This window comes from Cervus elaphus, chromosome 24, assembly GCF_910594005.1.
Source record: "Cervus elaphus chromosome 24, mCerEla1.1, whole genome shotgun sequence".
Classification (NCBI taxonomy): Eukaryota; Metazoa; Chordata; class Mammalia; order Artiodactyla; family Cervidae; genus Cervus; species Cervus elaphus.
Window position 1 is genome coordinate 69791725 of NC_057838.1, and position 21275 is coordinate 69812999.

A 21275-nucleotide genomic window follows, 5' to 3' on the forward strand; every position below is an offset into this window, starting at 1 on the left:
CCTGCCGTCATTCAGCTGGCACCTGCTGCCTCCGGCCCTGAGCAGGGGCTGGTGTCTCTCCCAGGGGGCAGGTGGGCCCACCCCTCCTAAGAAGGGACTGAGTCCACTCCTCACCCCCCTCACAGTAGCTGTCAGGCCTTCTGAGCATCGGGGAGGGCCAGCCGGCCTGGGTCCAGGGAGCTTCACGCCCACCTCCCCACCACCCATTTCACAGAGGAGAAAGCGGAGGCCTGAGACGGAGGTGAGCGGTCCCTTGTCCAGTCGGGCCCCGCTGGCCCTCGGGCCGGGGCGGGGGGCAGGCGGCCGGGACCTCACTGCCACTGTCCCCGCAGCCCTCCCGCCCGATGCCCGCGTGGATGGCGCTGCTGTTGCTCTGGGCGGCCGCCGAGGCCTCCGAGGACTGCCCGGCCGCCTGCGCCTGCCGCGCGCTGAACACCATGGGGCTGCAGGTGGACTGCAGCGGCCGCGGGCTCGAGGCGCTCCCCGCCCTGCCGGCGCCCACGCGCCAGCTCCTGCTGACCAACAACAGCCTGCGGACCGTGCCCCCCGGCGCCTTCGACCACCTGCCGCAGCTGCAGGACCTGGACCTGGCGCACAACCCCTGGCGCTGCGACTGCGGGCTCGTCTACCTGCGCCTCTGGCTGGAGGACCGCGCGCCCGAGCAGCTGCGGCGCCTGCGCTGCGCCGGCCCCTCCCACGCCGCGGGCCGCGCGCCCGCCCAGCTCAGCGGCTCCGAGCTGGGCGGCTGCGGCTGGAGTCTGCGCGAGTCCTGGGCCCACCCGGGGTCCTGGTGGGACGCGGCGCTGGTCGTCGTGGCCGCTCTGGGCCTGGCTCTCCTGGTGAGCCTGCTGTGCACCGTCCCGGTGCCCCGGGCCAGCCCCCGGTAGCTCAGAAGAAACCCGCCGCCCAGCCAGCCCTTACCCAGGCTCGGAGATGCTTCCCTCTTAGCGTCCTGCAAACCCGCGTCCCTGTGTTCCGACAGACGCTGATCCGGGCTCCCCTATCCCCCAAGTTCCTAGTAAAATGGCTGGGTCCACCTCCACCTCCCGCCCTCCAAATACCCGCAATCCCACCGTCTCTGGACACCCCAGGGCCCTTTCCCAGGTCCCACCCGGTTCTCACGCCCTCCTGGCTGCGGGCACCCTCGCCCCACACGGGCCACGTGACAGCACACACTCTGGGATGGATGCTTGAAGCACGTGTCCCCCATCGGAGGAAACCAGGGCTCCGACAGAGGCTGCCTCGTCCAAGGTCAGAACCAGCCCAGGCTGAATGGGGTGTGAGTGGAGGCCCATGTGGCCCCCAGTGTGTCTCAGAGGGGAGCCAGGGCAGGCAGGGGCAGCGTGGCTCGGCAGCCATGCCCTCTGGCCAGCAAGGGCCGCCAGGGGTCTCTGGGCGTGTGGCCGCTGGGCCATCTCCAAGTTTCAAGCAAGAGAACCAATCTGGGCACAGATGGCTCGTTAGAGAAACGTTTAATGGTTTAGGAATGTGTACACTCTGGCTCTGATAAGTCTCCATAAAGGCAACTTTTTTCCATGTTTTAAAAAATAGATTTGCTATAAAGATTCATATATTCATAAATAGGCAATGAGAAAAATTTCCAAATGCAACAGCATCCTTGGGCTCAGGCCCTCCCCAGCCCCAATCCGATGCAGGCTCCGGGGTCCCTGAGGCCCCAGCCCCGCTGCCTTCCCTGGAGAAGTAACTGAATTCAATATGAATTAGGAGCTTCCTCCAGCTCCGGGCCGGCTGGGGCCTGTGTCCTTGGGGTCAATCCCCACCCTGCTTCTCGGACAGGGACCCACCGCTCTGGCTCGGGGGTCCCTGGCCTGCCAGCCCTCCTCCCGTGAATATAAACCCCACCATCCCCTGGTCCTCCTTCAGCCCAGACCACAGACCGCCTCCTCCGCGGGGGTGGCTGGCGGCTGGGACACTTCCTCTCCTGCAACCCCGAGGGGTGGGGGGTGGGGGGACCCCACCTGCTCCCGATCTTGGGTAATTTATAAACAAAGGAAGTGATTGCACTGTTGGGAAGAGGCAGGCCGTGCCGTCTCAGACACTTCCCCATTAACTCTCATCCAAGTCCAGGGCCTTCTGACAGAGGCCCAGGGCCCAGAGGCAGTGAGGGCCCCGCCTGCTGGGCACCCCCGAGCAGGCCCCCAGCAGCATGCCCAGGCCACACCCGGAGCACCGGCATGGGCGTCCGAGGACCGGGAACCTCGCAGGAACGCATTCTCACCGTGGGCTGTGACTGACACCGACTCAAGGGCGGGGCGGGGGAGCGGGGCTAGTGGGCGGCGGGGAGGGGTCCGCCTGCAGAGGCTGCTCCTGGGGCAGACGTGAGGGTGGACCGCGTCCCAGGGTGCCGGGGGCTGAAGGTGTCGGGAGGGGGAAGGACCTTTCACAGCGCCCCTGACATCAGCGGTGGGGGGGATGCGGGGGTGTCCGCCTGCAGCGGAAGCTCAGGCCAAGGAGCTCAGGGAGGCGTCCGGGGAGGGAGGGCCGCCCAGCAGAGTGGCCCGCTCTGGGCGGAGAGGGCAGCAGGGATGTGGCAGTGGGGTGGGGAAAGAAAGCGGGGAGCCTGAGGCGACCCCGTGTTCCAGGCTGCAGCGGGCATGGCCCGCGGCGCCAGACAGCTGTCCCCCTGGGTGGTCCCTGCAGCCCAGGCTCCCTCCCTCCCCAAGGCCTGCGAGGCAGCCCTGGGCCCGGGCTCAGCACCTGTGCTTCCCGGAACTGGGCTGCCCCGCCTGCCCCCGGAGCGGAGCAGCTGCCCTCTGCAAGGCAGCCTTCTCTCTCCGCCCGAACATCAGCCCTGAGCAGAGCGGTCCTGGGGTTGGAGGACCTCTGCCCTTGGCCTGAGGGGCCCTTCTGAGACCTCAGCGCAGGCGCTTTCTCTGGCACAGGCCGAGGGACCAGGCCCCACCCAGCAGCGGGACAGAGGAGGGAAGTGGGCAGCCTTCTCACTCCCAGTTCCCAGCCCACCCGGCTGATAGTGGGCTGACCCCCCAGGGAAGACCCCTGCCAGCAGCTCCCGGCCCGACCGAGCCAGTATCCGTTCCTCAGGGACCAGAGCCGGCAGCCTGACCGCAGAGAGGACACGCTTGGCAGGAGGGAGGGGGGAGGGGCTGGGGGCCGCCAGGGGAGACCACTCGCCCCCCAGCCCAGGGGACGGTGCTCCTCCCGAGGGCCCCGCTGTCGCTCTGACCTCAGCCCCAGCCGAAGGCCACGAGGGTGCTGGGCCCAGACCCCGGGCGGCTGGGCCCTTTCCCTAAGCTAGACTGGCAGGGCAGAGCCGCTGGTGCTCTGACTGTGGCAGTGGGCATCTCCGCAGAGGGTGAGCCGGGGTGGCCTCCACTCGCCCCTGAAATGCCCGTCCCCCCACCTCGCGCCTGCTCCCCCGACCTGCTGAGAGCCAGAGCTAGAGGAGCCTCGGCTTCAGTAGCCTGAGTGGAGACGCTCCGGCCCCCAGGCCAGCGGCTGGGTTCTGTGCCCCCACTGGTCCTGGGGGCATGGGAGAGGCGGGGCCCGCTGGGGAGGAGCCGGCCAGAGCCGGGTGAGGGCTGGCAGTGAGGGAGGGAAGGAGGCCCGGAGGCCCTGGGCCGAGCTCAGGCCGTCGCCCCTGGTCTGCGGCCGCACAGGAGGCCCTGGGGGGACCTGGGAGGACCCGGGGCCGCTGCCAGGTGCAGCAGCCTCGGGGTGACACGGGCCAAACCAGGAAGCGCAGAGCTGGGGGGACGCCCGCCAGGGTCCACACCCGGACTCGGGCCACCAGGCTTCCCCTGCCTCTTCCCTCGCGGAGGCTGGCGCTGCCGTCGCACGCCCAGGCCTGCGGACGGTGACCCGGCCTCCCCCGCGGGCGCCCCGTCAGCAGCCGCAGCCCCAGCTCTCCGCGACGTCCTTGCTGTCCAGCTGGATGTGGTCGGCGCCCTTCTCGCTGAGCCGCGGGCCGCCGTGCCGCACGACCAGCTCGGTGGCCACCCTCACGAAGGCCTCCTCCACGTTGCTCGAGTCCTTGGCCGACGTCTCGATGGCGCACAGGATGTCGTAGTGCTTCGCCAGGCCCTGCGCCTCCGCCAGCGGCACCTCCCGCAGCTCCCCGAGGTCCGACTTGTTCCCTGCGGGCAAGCGGGGGCAGCAGTGAGGCACATGAGCCTGGGGCTCCATCTCGATTTTAATTCCCTTACCCCATCCTTGGGGCTCAATGGTAAAGAATCTGCCTGCAATGCGAGGCCCGGGTTCGATCCCTGGGCTGGGAAGATCCCCTGGAGAAGGGAAAGGCTCCCCACTCCAGTGTTCTTGCCTGGAGAATGCCATGGACAGAGGGGCCTGGCGGGCTATGGTCCATGAGGTCTCAAAGAATCAGACACAACAGAGCAACTATCGCTTTCACTACTCCCTCATCTAACCTCTTCCTTCTCTGTGCCAGAGGCTTGTCTATTTTACTGAATTTTCTCTACGAAATAGAAACAGCAGAGTTGGGCAAAGAGAACGGGGGCCCTTAGAGCTGGAAACAGCCGCGGGTAGAGACCCCGGCTTCCAGCCGCCTGCTGTGTGACCCTGGGGTGACTCAGTCCGTCTCTGAGACTCGGCCTGCCCACCGGGACGCCGCCTTCTGCAGAGCAGGAGGACACGGTGAGCTGGCCCCTGGCAGGCCCTCTGTCAACTCTGTGACCCCGTGGACTGCAGCCCGCCAGGCCCCTCTGTCCGTGGGATGCTCCAGGCAAGAGCACTGGCGTGGGTTGCCTCCTCCAGGGGATCTCCCCGACCCAGGGATGGAACCCAGGCCTCCCTCGTTGCAGACAGATTGTCTACTGCGGGCATGGAGTCAAAGAAATCTGGTCTTGCTTTTTTTTTTTTTTGATAAAATCTTGTTATTATGTTTATTATTAACCCTCTTCTATTTTAGAGGGGGATTTTTTAATTCTCTGTAAGATCATGGGTTTTGATGATTTTGCTCTTCTGATAAGAACAGTGTAGACCACAGCTGCTCTGAGAGCACACCTCGGCTTCTCCTCTGAGGTGTAAGGGGATTCGTTATATTTTAGGTAATCTGGTCAGCTGCTCCTTGGCCCACTTTATGCCAGACTTTTTTAATGCATCTTGGAGAAGGAAAGGGCAACCCCCTCCAGTATTCTCGCTTGGAAAATCCCATGGACAGAGGAGCCTCATAGGCTCCAGTCCGTGGGGTCGCAAGGGTTGGACACGACTTAGCGACTAAAGCAAGTGACTGACTTTCATAATGTGATCATGGGGACAACGACAACGAGAGGCATCATAAAGCTCTAGGGAACTCCCTGGCGGGCCAGTGGTCAGGGCTCAGCACTTTCACTGCTGGGGCCAGGGTTCAGCTCCAGGTCGGGGAACTAAGATCCTCCAAGCTGCGTGGTATGGCCGAAAAACACACACAGACGCCTTGAAGAAAAGACCTACGACTCATTTGGGAACTGTAAACAGTGTGGCAGCCAGTTTCCGGGGCGGGGGGGGGGGGGGGGCGCTTACTTGGCTCCTGATTTCAACAGACTGGAAAGAAAAGCACATACGACATTTATGGCCTGACCCAGATTGGCTAGCTCACTGTGTTAGGAGAGGTCAGTACTTTTCAGACGTGAAAACAGCACCATTATCATATGTTTTAAAGCACGTGTGTCTTGTAGCTCTGTGCTACAACACCCAGAAGTGAAATGGGTGTGTTGGGTCTGCCCCAGAGGACCGTGCGGGGCAGGGACAGAGGGCTGAGACGACTGCGGACGGGACTTGCGGGTGGACCTGTGGTGTCTGCTGACCTGGGCTCGTCCTGCTAGCCCCTTCTCCTGCTTGTGTGAGACGCTCTGCGGGGAAGGTTTTGTTCTAAGTCCCGGATGAAAGGGAGGCGTCCGGGCAGGTGGGGAGGGCTCCCTTCCGGCCAGGGGGTGGGGAACCGTCTAGCCCAGAGCACCCACGCTCCAGCCCAGGCCCATCTGTACAAGCCCGCTAAGAGCCAGCCTGAGGCCTGTGACAAGGGCCCCGGGGCACACGAGTGAGCCACAGCTTCCTGAGTCCAGGTCTGGGAAGCTGATGCAGGAAGAAAAGGCAGAAGGGGGTCAAAGTGCGCCCTGCAGCAGTGCTTCACGGTGGGCTCGCCACCGTCACCTGGAACCTGCTAGAAACACACTCACGGGCCCACCTGGACCTCCCAGTCAGACGCCCACCCAGACGTCCCAGCCAGACGCCCACCCAGACCTCCCAGCCAGACGCCCGGGGGTGTCCGACTTCAGAGAGGCCTGGAGGTGGACAGATGCCCACCCAGACGTCCCAGCCAGACGCCCACCCAGACCTCCCAGCCAGATGCCCGGGGGTGTCCGACTTCAGAGAGGCCTGGAGGTGGACAGACGCCCACCCAGACCTCCCAGTCAGACGCCCGGGGGGTGTCCGACTTCAGAGAGGCCTGGAGGTGGACAGACGCCCACCCAGACCTCCCAGTCAGACGCCCGGGGGGTGTCCGACTTCAGAGAGGCCTGGAGGTGGACAGACACGTGAGATGCCCCTCTGCAGCGGACGACAGAGCCAGCCCCTGAATCATGGACAGCCTCCTTCACGTGCTCAGGGGCTGCGTGGATTAGGGAGAAATTACTTCTTATTTCTCAGCCCGACCCTGACACAGGAGAAGCGGGCAGGGTTCTGAGAAGACGCCAGACGAAGAGGGAACCAGCGTCGGTGCGGCCACGTGGTGACTGCCTCCAGGCCCCGCCCCTGGTTCCCGCTTTGGGATATGCAACTTTACAGGTGACCAGCAGCAACTGCGCCTTCGAGATCACGTTCAGGTCCTGGCTCTGCGCCGGCCTGGCCAAGCCCCGCCCACCCTCCGTTCACAAAGGAGACGGACAGACGGCCGTGCGGCCGGCCTCACCGATGAGCAGCTGCACGATGTTGGAGCCCGCGTACTTGCGCACGTCCTCGATCCAGTGCGGCACCGACAGGAAGGAGCTCCTCTTGGTGATGTCGTAGGCCAGGATGGCCCCGTTGGCGCTGCGGTAGTAACTCTGCGTGATGGTGCGGAAGCGCTCCTGGCCGGCCGTGTCCCAGATCTGCAGCTGGAGGAACAGGGGCCCCGTGAACCTGGGGGTGCAGGGGACCGCGAGGCCGGGCCCCCAGCCCCACACCCAAAGCGCTGCTTCTGCAGGGCAGACCGCCAGCAGGTACCACCAGACAGGACAGGCCGGGAGGTGGACAGGGTGCAGAGGCCTCCTGACCTCTTGGAAGGCAGCTCCGCGGCCTGAGCAGGACGGGGGGACCAAGGAGCGTCCCCGGGGGCGAAAGGGTGGGCTCCGCGCGGAGGCAGGACGTGTGCTGGACCCACGCCACGCCCTCTCTGCCCTGGACACCGGGCTTGCTGTGGGGCCACGTCCAGCGCCTCCCCCACTGTGGGGAGGCCCCCAGCCCTGAGGCTCTCTGCTCGGCCTCAGCGGGGCCGGGGAAGAGGCCGACACTGGGGTGGGGGGCTGGGGGAGGCAATGGGCAGAGTCTGCTCCTGGAGCCTCGGTCATCAGCTGACCCAGCCTGTTAACCCCAATCCCAACTGTAACCGTGACGCCCCTCCCGTGCAGGTCCTCGCTGCCCCACCACCCCGCAGCGCTGCGGGACAGGGGCCCACGTGGCAAGATCATCTCTGGCTCCCAGCAGGAGCGGTGGGCTGGTAGGAGGGAGCCCAGGGCGGGGGTCTTCCCTGTTGCACAAACCACAGGCCCCGGGCCCCGAGGAGCACACCGGCTCTGGTCCTTCCCGAGCCGCAGGCCATCCGCTCTCCTCGGCAGGCACAGGCACGCTGGGGCCTCTCTGCCGGGTTCTCAAGGTGTGTCCCGGGCGGGGCAGACCCCGAGGCCTGGTACAGCCCTGCGGGCAGCGCCCCTAGCCCGGGCACTATGCAATGACCACCTCGTCCTGGCCCCACGAGGGTTGTCTGATAGCTGACGCGCCCGGTCTGGGCTACGACTCACCAAACCAGACCCCCCGTCCGAGACCGGCTGTGTGCTCCGCAGGGTGAGGGGATCCAGGAAGCAGACCCCAGGCACAGCTCACGTGGGGGTGAAGCAAAAGGCAGGACCCTCAGCACCACGCCAGCCCAGGACCCAGATGGTCAAGGACTCCCCTCCACACCCCAGAGGGGAGCACAGATCACAAAGACAGAGGCCAAGCAGACATGGGAAAGGCAACCTGGGCAAAAGAGATCCGGCAGAGTGTCTCACAATCTCAGAAGCAATCAGCAGTGTTTTCATTAGAAAAGATCCATGAAACGGTAAGAGAACACCTTTATTTTCAGTAGACGGAGCATTTGGAAAGGAAAATAAGAGATCTTGAAAGTTAAAAATATTAATGAAAAATGTGACGTAAGGGTTGGAAGACAAACCAGAAGAACTCCTTCCAAGTAAAGGAAAAACAAAAAAAATGCAAAGAGATGGAAAAGAGAGAAAAGAAATTGTGGAAGCGCCTAGATAGTCCACCATTAAGATAGTAAGAGGTTTGGGGGGAATAAAAAAGAACAGTAAATTCAAAAAAATACTTCAAGAAATCTCCTCGGAACTGATTGAAAGGGCCCCCCGCGCAGACACGGTGGAGGAAGACAGACCCACACAAACTCCTGGCTGCGGGAACTCCGCGACCCTTACACTTAAGGGAAGAAAAAGAAAGGAAGGAAAAATGGGTCTCGAGGTTTTGCACAAAAGAGCCACATCCCATTAGACATTCAATCAAACGATGCTTAGAATTATGGAGGGAGATGACCTCCAGCCCAGAATTCTCCCCTAATCCCTACGAGTCAAGTGCGATGGTTTAACAAAGGCGTTTTCAGACACAGAAAATTTACCTACCACCCTTTCTCAGGAAGCTGCTGAAACCAACCAGAATGAAGAAAACGGGGACCCAGCAAACAGAGGACTGAACACAAAAGAAAGAGAGGTGGAGGGCCCCCAAGGCGGGAGGGAGCTCCCCAGGGCCCCCAGTGCGGGCACGGTCACTAGTGGCAGACGAAGCCCACTCCCTAGACAACCGGCAGACGGAGAAAATGCAGAGGCTGGTTCTCGGGCCATAAACAGCAAGCAGTACAAGTCCACGACCCCTGAAAGAAGCGAAGCTCACGGAGCCGGCCTTGACCACCAGGGAACCTTCGCGGGGCTGTCCTGGCGGCTGACTGGCCGCAGGACAGGGGTGAGCGTCCAAGCAGAACACGGTGGTCCTGCTGAGCCGGGGAGGCAGAGCGCAGTGCCGAGCGGCTGACGTCACTGGGATGAAGAGTGATGCGGGGTTGGGAACCCAGAGCCTGTGTCGGGGGAGGGGCGTCCCTGGGGGGTCCTGGCCCGCGGGCCCCGTGCACCGGCTCTAACCAGACAGCGGCTCCTCCAGGGGTAAAAACAGACCAGACATGGAGGCTGAGCCGTGCTGGGGGGCCTTCCGACACAGCCACAGGGAGGCGGCCACCTTGGCCCCTCGGAGTGACCGAGGTATGAAGCTGAGACGTCAGGAAGCCTGCAGCCGACGTGAGGACCACGGCGAGAGGCTGGCCTTCTGACGCCTGCCCAACAAAGCCTAAAGCTAAGCTCGAGGTTTGGAGGCCAAATTCCACCAAGGTAAGAGGCTAGAGAAATACCATCGGGCTTGCACCGTCGGCCCTAACCAAAGACAAGGCCAGACCCACGTTCTAGGTGATCAGCCAGTTGCTGAGTTGACTACAAGGACCAGAATCCGTGCTCTTCAAAAGAAGATGACACAACCCAGAGTTAAATAAGGTGTAAACCAGTATCTCTAACATACAGTAAAAAAAATTACTAAATGTGCAAAAATAAATAAATCATAAGGGAGACTGGACTCCCTAAAGAGAAGAGTGGTCAATATAAATTGAGGCCAAAATGGACTCAGTATTGGGTTGGGTACACAAAGAATTAAAGCCATTATTTTCGGTGTAATCCGAGAATTAAAGGAAAATGTCAGTCTGAGTGGGCAAACAGGGGGTTTCAGTACAGAAATGAACTATTTTACAAAATATTTGTAAAAACATATTTTAAAAGGGTCAAAATTCTAGAACTTAAAAGTACAGTAAGTGAAGTGGAAAATTCATCTGCTGAATGTAATAGCAGGATGGACACAAAAGAGAATCAGTGGGCTTGAAGAAATATCAACAGAAACTACTTACTCTGAAGAGCAAAGAGAAAAAAAAATGGAAGAAAAATGAACAGAATATTGACCAAGATAAAATGATATGTTGGGCCATAAGATAAGCCTCAATAAATCTCCAAAGACTGTATTCTCATAGAATATTCCTCTAAGCACAAACAATCTAAAACAGAAATCAACAACGGTCTGGGACAGACTTCTTCCAGAAGATGGAACTGAGAGGAAGCGAGACAGTGATGAGAAAAATCACACAGTGTGTTGGACAGATGAGGGGAGGAGAGTCGCGCCAATGAGGGGAGCGTCTGGAGCTGAATTAGTTTACCAAACAGACACCCAAGCCAAAACAAGACGATCGGGGCTGCCAGGGAGAGCTCGTGAACCCGGGAAGCAGAAAATCATCACGGCACAGTCCACACGCCTCACGGCCTAGCCCTGAACGGCTCCTACCAATTAAAGTGCGTGCACTCAGTTGTTCCAGCAAGCACCGAGCAGACACCTGCCCTCTGCCCTAGGTGCCACTGGAAGCAGACGCAGATTCCTGTGGTCAAGCCTGCCGTCTCGTGCAGGAGACAGACGCTGTTGCTTACACAGAAACACAGAATGTAAACAAAACAGTTATTATAAAATGAGTAATAAAATAATCAGTATGCCAGACAGTGATAAGAGGGAAAGAAGGAGGGGAAGAAGTCATGAAATGCGATGAGGAATGGCCTTTTAGGGAGGAAAGCCCTCATTGAGATAGCTGTTGAGTCAAGATCTGAAGAAAGTTAGCTAGCTGTGCGGATGCCTGGGAGACACGCATTCCAGGGAGAGCGCCGTGAGTGCAAAGGCCCTGAGGCGGGGGCATGACTGGTGTGAGAAGCAAGAACATCAGTGTCTGGAGCAGAGTGAAGAGGGAGGGAAAACGGCATGACTGAGAAGCGTGAGGGGGCTGGCGTGTGCGGAGCAAGGACTCTGGCCTTCCCTGCGGGTCAGGGGACAGCCAGCGGCTCTGAAGGCAATCAGACCTGCTTTTTAACAAGATCACTCTGATTACTGCATGGAGGCAGATCAGAGGAGAGCACGGATATGGGACGTCCCTAGTGGTCCAGGGGTTAGGAATTTGGGGCTTTCACTGCCAACGGTCCGGGTTCGATCCCTGGTTGGGCCACCAAGGTCCCACAAGCATCTGTGCAGCTCAGATGAAGAGAGAGAGAGGGAACAGGGATGGGGGACAGCTGGGAGGTCGTGGCCATAATTCGGGTAGCAGTGAAGGTAGGGAGAAGTGGTCAATTTGGGATATACTGTGAGAAGAGAACTGAAAGGAACTTAATGCTGATGTAATCAACGCTGCCACACGCCTCTACCGGGAGGATGCAAAGTGTGTGTGTGTGTGTGTGTGTGTGTGTGAGTGTGTGAGATGGGGCAAGGTCTGTGCTGGGAGTTAAAGCCTTGTGTCCCAAAGCAGGAAGTCAATAGAAGACGCCTGTGCGTGGGGGAGGAGGGGCAGCAACAGAAGCGAGAGGGAGACGAGCCGGAAGTGATCAGAGACCTTTTCGTAAGAAGCCTTTGGAAGCATCACATGCAGGTATGACTGACGACAATTACAAATGAGTGAAAAACCAGCACAACCAGCTACAGGTCACAGGATCTGGGTCAGCCCACTCGTGAAACCTGGGCAGGGCTGGAGGAGGTATTTTTGGAAAGTAGGTCCTTCCCGCCGTGGTGATCTTGCCATCCTAGTTCTCCGCGTCAGAGCCGCGGGAGGGAAGAGCCAGGTCAGGACGCAGCAGGGCCAGCCCCGCCCTCCCCAGCTTGGAGTCTCAGGCTTCGGCATCAGAAAAGGTGCCCCGAGGCTCTGCAGTGGGATGGCAGAGGCGCCCGATCCATCACTGGGCCCCAGTGCCCTCGGCGCTCCAGGAGCTGGGAGAAGCCAGGCCCAGAGTGCCCTGCCCTCCAGACAGCGAAGTACAGCCCGTCAGGCCGGCCCCGGGGGGCTGTGAGAAGGGTTATGGGTCTGAGCCACCAGGTGGCCTGAGGCCAGACGAGACGCGCCTCCTGGATGCAGCGCGGGGGTACCTGGGGGGGCGTGTGGGGGACATCACACGGGGCCTCGGGGGCGTGGGCAGAGACCCCAGCTCCATGGCTCAGAGGACACGGGCGGCTCTGCGGGTGCAGCAGCCGGCCAGGGGAGGCATCTCAGCCTCGCACTGAGTCTAGGCCCGTCCGCCCAGCCCTCTGCAGGGCCCAGCACGAAGGCACTCTGGGAGCGGGGCCCCCTCTGCCTTGGCAGCTCCTGCCCCTTCACGGGGGTCACCCACCGGGCGGGCGCCAGGCTCACTGCAGACGATGGGCTGGACCTGCCTGGCACCCGGTCCGCTGCCCACGCAGCACCACCAGGGAGCCAGATGAACCCGGTGAAGGCCCTGCAGGCCCTCCACCCCCGAGGGCACCCCAGCCTCCCCATCGCCCGCAGGCTGTGCCCACCTGGCGTGTCTGTGCCCCACTGGCCCTAACGCCCGCAGCATCCGCCCGCGTCCAGATCCCCGCCTGAAACGCTCCTCTCCAGACCCTCGCCACCCACCCCGCGCCCCGCACCCCCTCCTCAGCGTCTCCACCGCCGGCCTGACACCGGCACGCAGCCCTCCGCCTCGGTCTCTGGCCCTCCTGCACGTGGGTCTCCTGGGGGCCGGCGCCGTGTCTGCCTGGCTTCTTGCGTGTGCCCAGCACCTGGCATGCAGAAGGTGCTGGGTAAACACAGCCCGTCGGCTGAGGGGCACCTGGCTGCCCTTCGAGCCTCGCCCCCTCCAGCAGCCCAGCTCCCAGCCGGGTCGTTTGCATCCTCACGACCGCGGAGTTTCACTACTCAGAGTGCAGAGCTGGAGGGAGTTTCACTACTCAGAGTGCAGAGCTGGAGCTAAGAGAAGCACCTGCCGAGCTGAGCTGAAACCACCCGCCGGGCACCCCCACCCGCCGGGCGTCCTCCACCTGCGCTCACTGGACGGATGGACCAACGCCTCGGGCTGCGAGTCACAGTGAGTCCCCCTCCCCACCCTCCCCACCCTCCCAGCCAGGCTCTCTCGTCTCCCAGCTGACTTCGGGGGACTTCTCTGGGTTGCTGATACCCGGAGTGAAGGCCAGAGGCATCTCCGAGGCACAGAGGGTTGGAGTGAGGCCGGCTCAGGATGGAAGACAGCCCCGGGCGGGGGAGTTGCCCACTCCAGGTCACCAGGGGCCAGTCAGGCGAGTCTCAAACAGGCAGGTGGGGAATTCAAGGGAAAGGACAGCCTCAAGGTGAGGGATCAGCCTATTTTCCCTTCAAAGCACCACCTCTAAGGACTCCTGGTTCCCACTGTCCCTCTGGGCCCGCACTCCCGTGATGAGAATTATCATTGTCATATTTCCTTTTCCAGGAGAGACTGCATTCACCTTGACCTTTGGTGAACTCCTACCGAACCTTCTGGGCCCCGGTTCAGGGTCCCCTGGTCAGCGGAGCTCCCCCTGGGCCCCCCACCGAGCGGACCTGTCTTCTCCACGGTCCTCAGCCCTCTGCTCTGGACTCTGTAACAGCACACAACACGGAGGATGCTGACTGCCCCAAATTCGGGTGCCCCTGGGGGCCAGGCAGGGACCGTGAAATGCAGTAAGATGACTGAAAAGGATACCCTGCCTAACGCACATTCAATAAAAGAGTCAGCAAATTCCCACTGTGCAGGCCAAACGAAATGGGCCTCACGGCGGACGAACAGGACAGGGCTGAGTGCGCGGGCTCCTGTTTGCCAGTCTGCCCCTCGCCACCGAGAACGGGCTCTGGAGAGGACGGACCCGTCTCATCCCTCTAACCTGGCACAGAGCTGGCGCCCGGCCGGGAAGGAAGCCCTCTGCGGGCAGGTCCTGTGGTCAGGCCGGCGGGCCAGGTGCTGCCCTCCAGGGAGGCTCCCCACGAGCTGCGGGGGGACGTCAGCTCCACCTGCGAGGTTACAGAAACCTAAGAGTAAAATCAGCTGCACCGGAGCCCGTGTCCAGCGCCGTCCCTCCCGGTGGACACGCAGGGGGCTCTATCCCGACAGGCTTTCCCCTGCAGGACGAGGCGAGCAGGGGGAAGTTCCTTGCTGCTTCACAGCGGAAGGCGACCTTGGAAAAATTAGTTCTCAAGCCAAAACTCTGAAAACTGGTCAGACGGACCCAAACGCGAGTCCCTGCGCTGCTGGCCGTGGCGTCTCGGGCCGCTGGGGGCCTGAGCCAGGGGGTGGTCTGCAGGCCCCTCCCCAGCCGGCCGCTGTCCTTCTCCTACCTCAGTCCCCAAGGCAGAACTCGGCCCCGGCTCGAAAACAGGCCTCAGCCCAGAGCAGGTGCACGGCCAGGAGCTCGTGGCCTCGAGGAAGACGGGGACTTCCCTGGTGGCCCAGAGGCTGGGACTCCACGACCTCAGCGCAGGCGGCCCAGGTTCCATCTCTGGTCAGGGAACTAGGCCCACGGGCCACACTAAGAGTTTGCATGCTGCAGCTAAAGACCCCACACGCCGCAACTAAGTCCTGGTGCGGCCAAATAAATTTTAAAAAGCAAAAGGAACCCCTCAGTGATCTGGTCCAGCCTCCTCACACAGGGGCCCAGGGAACTGACTTGGGCACCGGAAGTGATCCGCCCACCATCTGCCAGAGGCCGCCTCTGCAGGCCTCGGGGATGAACCTTGTCCCCTACACACGGCGACTGCCCTCGTGTCCTCGTGAGGGCCCAGCCTGCCGAGAGCCAGGACTCTGCTTTTCCAGTCGGGCCTCTTCTGGGACCAAAGGCCTCCTGACGGCACGGGAGGCTCCGCTCCAGCGGCTTCTGACCCTCCAGGGTCATCAGACCCACCCCGTGACCCAACATCAGGAGACACGGGCACGGTTTCCCCAGGAGACCACTTCAAGCGGGGCCGATCCTGGAGACACGCCTAAGTCCTCGGTTGCTGCCTTTTACACAAGCTGTGTGCAGAGTCACACACCTGGTCCACGGCTACTCTGGCCTCTGCCCGGGGCAGCAGAGGAGGCCAGCGAGGCCAGGCAGGGAGGTGACAAGTCTGTGACGCAGAGATGGGCCTGGCTCACTGCCCTCAAAGCAGGCTGAGAGGCCCCTGACTCCCAGCACTGGCTCGGTTCTGCTGCTGCGCGTTCAACACGACAGCATCTCGCAGGCCGTGCTAGAAGGCAGGCACGTTCTTCTGTCCACACTGGCCATGGGCGCCCCTTCTCCCAGCTCATCTGAATTCACCAGGATTGGTTTAACAAGCAGAAGGCATCAGGATGTCGACGTGACACCGCTGATCAAAATCTAAGAAAACGTAAAACGCAAGTGATGCGCGGCGGCCTAGATGTTCCACTGGTCCCAAAGCTTTCTGTGGTGCTGAGTGTCTTTGGCAGCGGTACGGGGCGTGCAAACAGCAATGAGGAGAAGGTGCCAGACGAGCTTCTGGTTCAGGCCTGCCCACACGGCCTTCGTCTCCCCGTCTGCGAAATGGGGTCTCACAGGGCGGCAAGGACCACGTGGAGCAGAGCATGAGAACAGAGGTGGGCGCTGGGGAGATGGGGGCGGGGGAGGAGGGCTGCCGGGCACCCCACGATCCCTCACGCCCAGAGCCTCTGAAGAGAACCAGCTCTGCGAGGGTCACACGGGGCGAGGGGAGCAGAGAAGACCCGGATGGGCTGAAACCACGCCTCACAGCTGACCCAAGCCGGCCTGAGCTCCCACCACTGACGCTCTGCTCTGCGTTGGGTCCTTCAGCTCTGGGGTGACCAGGGAACAGACCAGGCAGCAAAGCCCCCTTTCTGGCGTCTCCCCACCACACCTGCTGCCTCAGGACTGGTGGACCCCTGGGAGGCAAGGTCACTCTGCCTTGAGGGTGGCCGTCACAGAGCCCGGAACACACTTCCTCAGACCACCAGCAGGGCCCAGAACTCCTCTCTTACCCAACGGTCCTTTTGCTATTTGTGATCAAAATTACCAAAGTCAGACTAATTTTATCCAAATAGGAAAAAGCACGTGAGCAAGGCCAGACCACTGGCGGGAAGGGCTGAGGAAGCAAACTTCAAACAGAAGCCTGTGCCTTCCACCCCAGCCCTGCCCCTCGCAGATCAGGACTGCTGCCAGGCTCAAGGTCCTAAGCGTGGGGCCCGGGGCCCCGGGGCAGAGACTGAGCTCCGCGGTGCACGCGGACAGTGACCCCGGCAGAGCCCAATACAGGGGCACAGCCCCCCGGGGCTGGCCCGCCTGCACATCCCCGGTGAGGTGCAGACCGGTTTACGTAACAGGCCTCTGTGTCGTCCCAGATAAGCTGGGAGAGCGGCGCTCGGGCTGCGTCCGGGATTTAGAACCGGCGGAGATCTCCTGGGGGATGTGAGGTGGGGGGGCCAGGCTGGTTAAGAAATAGTCTTAATAATAATCCCTACGGAGGAAAATGCTAACAATAGCAACAAGAATATAATCCCTCATGTTCGGAGTTCCTTGGTTTATCCACAACAGCACCTTCAGGATAGACAAGAGACGGGCTACCCTGCCTGCCTTCTTAAAGGGGGACAGAAATGGAAGAGAGTTTTTAACTGCATAGCCTTTTATGTCTATGGAATTCTGACCCATGGGGATGGATTATCCAAAGACACACAAGGGGAATTTTTAACTATGTTGAGTGGGTTCATTGTTGTCCAGCACCCCTGACAGGTAGGCAGAGCGAGTCGTCCTGTTTCAGGAAGGAGGAGGCCCAGGGCTCCAAGCAGGGCATTGAACTGGCCAGGGCTGGGAAGAGGCTGAACGGAGCCAGACGAGAGACCCAGACCTCCAGACCCTCACTGCTTAGAGGCCTGCAGCCCCCAGAGCCCCCCTCCAGGCTCAGCATGCAGGCTGGGGCCTGGTGAATGCATCCATGGCCAGAGCCTCCCCCGAGCAGAGCGCTCCAGGAGCCCTGGGCGCTGCTGTTCTGTTAGCTGACAACACCCTGAGAAGTCCTTGGGGTTTCAACTTCAGCCCTCATTCCTAAAAATCTCAGACATGCCCAAGTCCACACGCTACTCTCCAAGTGTGGTGGCCACAACTGCCTCTTCACTAGTCACTAACACGCGGAATCTCGGGGGCATCGTCATGGACTCAGAAGGGCTGAGGGGCAGTCAAGTGTAAAAGTGGGCGCTGGACTTGGAGCCAGGGAGATCCTGGGCCCAAAGCCTGGTTCTGCCACTGATGTGTGTGGGGCCTTGGATGTGCTGGTCACTTCCCTTATTTTGGCCTCAGCTTCCTCCCATTAAATAAAAACTAAGGACCACGCATGTAGCGAGAATTGTACACCTAACACTGTGGCAGTGTGGGGCACGCAGGGCAGACTGGATCCACGAACAAGGCAAGGTCAAGTCCTGGTAAGTGATGTGAACATACCCTTGAACTTACCCTGCAGTGGGGTGGAGGGCCTCGGAGGTCAGGAAAGGCCTCTCTGAAGAGGCGCCCGGGGCAACGGCAACCGAATGATGAAGCAGCTGTTACACGGAGATCTGGGGGCAGAATGTGGGCAGGCGGGACAGCAGATGCAAAAGGCCTGAGGCAGGCATGTTGGAGGGACCGAGAGGGTTAGTGAGGCTGGAGAGTTTGTTTGAGACAGGGAGATGACGTGGGCGAGGCAGACAGAGGCCCAGCCCTCTCGGAAAGGAGCTGGGATGGCATTATGGTTGCAAGAGGAAGTGACTATTGAAATAAAGGGATTGAATTCAATCTGTGATGGTCCTGACTTTCTATTTCTTGGAAAGCAGAACTCTTTATCCAAATAAAGACAAGTAGAACCTAAATATAAAACTAGACACAAGTACTAGCATTGCTCTACTGGGTGAGAAAAGAGTTAAGGCCCTTCTGACCCGGCAGCCTCTTGGCCTCCCCGCTTCAGCCCACAGCACCCCAAACATTGCGGCCCAGAGGAGCTAGAAGAGCACTGGGTGACCTCTCTCTGAGGCTCCTTGAGTGCTAACGAGAGCCGGCCAGCACAGGTGAGGCAGCCTAGGAGATCACACTGGATACTCGCTGGACCCCAGACAGGCCTGGGAAGGTTTTAAACTAAATCTCTGATGTGGATGAGCCTTCTGCAGAAACAACCATGAAATCTGGCTCGTCAAGGGTTTCAGTTAAAGTCACACTGCTGAAACCAGAGAGAAAACGGATGGGCAGCTGCCAGGGCCCAGGGTCGGGGAGGATGCTGACACAAAGGGACACCCGGGAACGTTCTAGGTGGATGGGAGGAATCGGCCCCCCGTACGTGCTGGTGCTGCTGACGGCTGCCCGCATTTGTCAAGATCACAGACCTGGGCACCCGAAGGGAGGGAAGCTTGCTGTGTGTAAGCAGAACTTCGATAAACTTTTGATTTTTTTTTTTAAAGTCACATGGCTTGAAGACACCCCAAAGATATCTATGGGTGAGGAGAAAGGACCTGCTGAGTCCAAGAGCCCAGAATCCAGGAATCGGAAGACTGTCTCCCCGCCGCCAACCCCCACCTCCCAGATTCGGGTCACAGTCTTCAGTGCTGAGGCTTCAGGTTTCTCTGGCTGCAAAATGTAAATAATTGCCTATTTTTACATTGCCTGTTTTTACAACATGCTTTCCCACTGCACGCAAACGGAAGCAGCAGTCGAGTGTATGGGAAAGACCCCAATGCGGTGGAGTCAGAAACACTGGAAGAAAACTTCCTTGTCTGTTGCCTCCCAGCTGTGTGCCTGGGGAGGCCCGGCCCGTGTGAGGTGGGGCTGAGCACCAGGGCACATCTGTGCAACTGCTGGTACACCGCAGGCTCTGGGGAGGGTCAGCCGCCGTGACCCAAGGGGGGCTGCCTTGCCTACACCGCTTCCCCATCCCAGACCCACACCCGCTTGCCCCCTGGGAAGAACACCCTGGCGGTGACCAGCAGGAAAGGGAACTGTGGAGCTCTGCCCTGCATTGCACAACCTGCACAGGTACACGGGGCACCCGGGGCCCTGCCCAGGCTGTAATCTCACCAGGTAAACAGGACACCCTGCCCCCCTCCCTGACCACAGTCAGCACGGGATCCTTCACGCCCATCCTTCAGCTGGCCACGTCCCGGGCTGCTGGCGGCGCCTCAAGGCACAACTCATCCCGGACACACTCCACCCAGCCCACAGCTCTTCCCTCCACCTGCCCCACAGGGTGGTCCTGAAGAGTGACTCAGAGCTGCCTGCCACACCTCGTTCTTTTTTCTATCCTAAGGAGATCCATCACACACAAACTCAAAAGACTATTAAAAAAAAAGAAGGGAACCCTGGGGGCAGGGAGTTTCTGCTTTCCCTGTCTCTACTCCAAAGGCTTGCTGAGGGCTTGTAACCGCAGTTGGCTGACTTCTCCATGGTGAGGCAAGCGGGAGGAGACACCCAGAAATCATCCCTATTTTGCAGAAACAAAGAGCTGAGCTTTCTGGCAAAAGGCAACCAGTAGCAGACCCAGGCAGTCCAGCAAAGCCGGGCCCACAGTATGGGGGCTCAACCAGAAAACACGGAGGTAAGGCGGGGAGCCCCTGCCCAGGGCTCCTGGGAGCCAGGCCAGAGCCAGTGGGAACGCAAAACCATGAAAGAGAGGAAAGGATGTCAGTCCGGCGCGGTTCAGCGAAGCTACCAAGCAAGAACAATGGTCTCTCAATCCACCAGGGAGGGCTGACACCCAGGTTAAGAGACTGATGGGCGAATGACAAACGCTAGTCGTCAGACCAACGCCAGGACGCTTGGGCAACTACATCCTGCCGGTTCTGGGGAGCCACCGAAGGAGCCCGGGGCTCGCCCCCACCTTCCGGGCCGAGTTTTCAGTTCCCGTCGGGCGGCAGCTGGGGGAGGGGACCCGGGCCGCCCGGCCGAGTCAAGTTCCACCACCCGGTCCACAAAGACACTGCAGGGAGGCGTGGCCAGGCCGGAAATTCTGACAAAAAAGTTTTGGCCCTCCGGTCCCAGAAGCGACTACTTCCTGCTCCCTCCTAGCCGTGCGGGGTTGAGGGGGGGAGGGTGTCCCTTGCGGCCTGGGGTCCCCACTGAGGGCCGAGCTGGGGGGCTCGACCGCGGTGGGGCAGGGACAAGCCGTCCCGACACCCCCGGGGCCTGTACCCGAGGCTCCCCACCGCCGGGGACCGGAGACTGGAGCAAAGTCCCCGGGAGTGGGGGTGTAGCTCGGAGGGCAGGGCCTTCTCTCCGCACCCCCAAGCACGCACACCCCCACGCCCCGAGGCCCGCGATCTGCGCATGGAGGCCGGCCCCGACGCCAAGGCCCAGGCCTGCTCGGACCAGAGGAAGGGCCCAGCCGCCGCGGAGCGGTCAGGCGCTCGCCGCGGCCCCCGCCGCCGCAGGGGAGACCCTCCAGGCGGGGGCCGACCCCTAGAGCTGTGGGGGCCCCGCGCCCGGCCTCCCACCTTGACTCGTTGGCCCTGGATCTCCAGCGTCTTCATGGTGAAGTCCACGCCGATGGTGCTGCCCTGGCGCTCGGAGAAGGCGCCGGTCTTAAAGCGCTGCACCACGCACGTCTTGCCCACGCTCGCGTCGCCCACCAGCACCAGCTTGAACAGGAAGTCGTACTGCTCGTCCGGGTCCCCGGGGCCCGGCCCGGCCATGGCGCGGGAGCCCAAAGGCCGGCGCTCCGGGCGCTGGGGCGGCCTGGGCTCGCGCAAGCCGCGGGCCGCCTGGCGACGTGGAAGCGCCGCAACACCTGGGGAAGGGGCGCCACCGCCCGCCGGCCGCCCCGCCCCGGCCCGCCCCCGCCGGCCAGGCCCCGGGGCCGCGACTCCGCCCGGGACGCGCCGGGTCCGGCCCTCCGCGCCGCGCCAGGCCAGTCCGGCCCTGCGGCCCGCGCCGGGCCCCGCCCCCCGCCGGGCTCCGCCCCCTGAGCGGCCCTCGGCCCCGCCCAGCGAGGCCCCGCCCCCAGGCTGGACCCAATCAGAATCCAACCTCAGGCCCGCCCCGGCCGGGCCCCGCCCCCAGCACTGTCCTCGGCCCCGCCCAGTCCCTGAGAGCAGCCCTCGGTAGGTCAGCACCCGGCCCCGCCCCTAAGCCCCCCCCCACAGCTCCCCCACACCCGGCGCACCCCCACCGCCTATTGACGCCCAGGGATCTCCTACCTGGGCCGTCCCAAACCCAGTCTGGAGCGGCTTCGAGGG

The 21275-nt window shown here is 61.5% G+C and overlaps 2 protein-coding genes across 2 annotated transcripts; one reads left to right on the forward strand and one right to left on the reverse strand.

Annotated features, from left to right (window-relative positions):
• The first annotated feature begins 344 nt into the window (after positions 1-344).
• GP9 (glycoprotein IX platelet) lies at positions 345-899 on the forward strand. Its single transcript, XM_043886243.1, has one exon. It carries the CDS (start codon positions 345-347, stop codon positions 885-887), a length of 543 nt encoding a protein of 180 aa, XP_043742178.1. The 3' UTR covers positions 888-899.
• A 556-nt stretch (positions 900-1455) lies between these two features.
• Positions 1456-20934, reverse strand: RAB43 (RAB43, member RAS oncogene family). The gene is made up of 3 exons (XM_043886242.1): positions 20535-20934; positions 6887-7070; positions 1456-4115 (listed from the first exon to the last, which is right to left on the reverse strand). The coding sequence occupies exons 1-3, from the start codon at positions 20730-20732 to the stop codon at positions 3865-3867; spliced, it is 633 nt and encodes a 210-aa protein (XP_043742177.1). The 5' UTR covers positions 20733-20934; the 3' UTR covers positions 1456-3864.
• Positions 20935-21275: the final 341 nt, after the last annotated feature.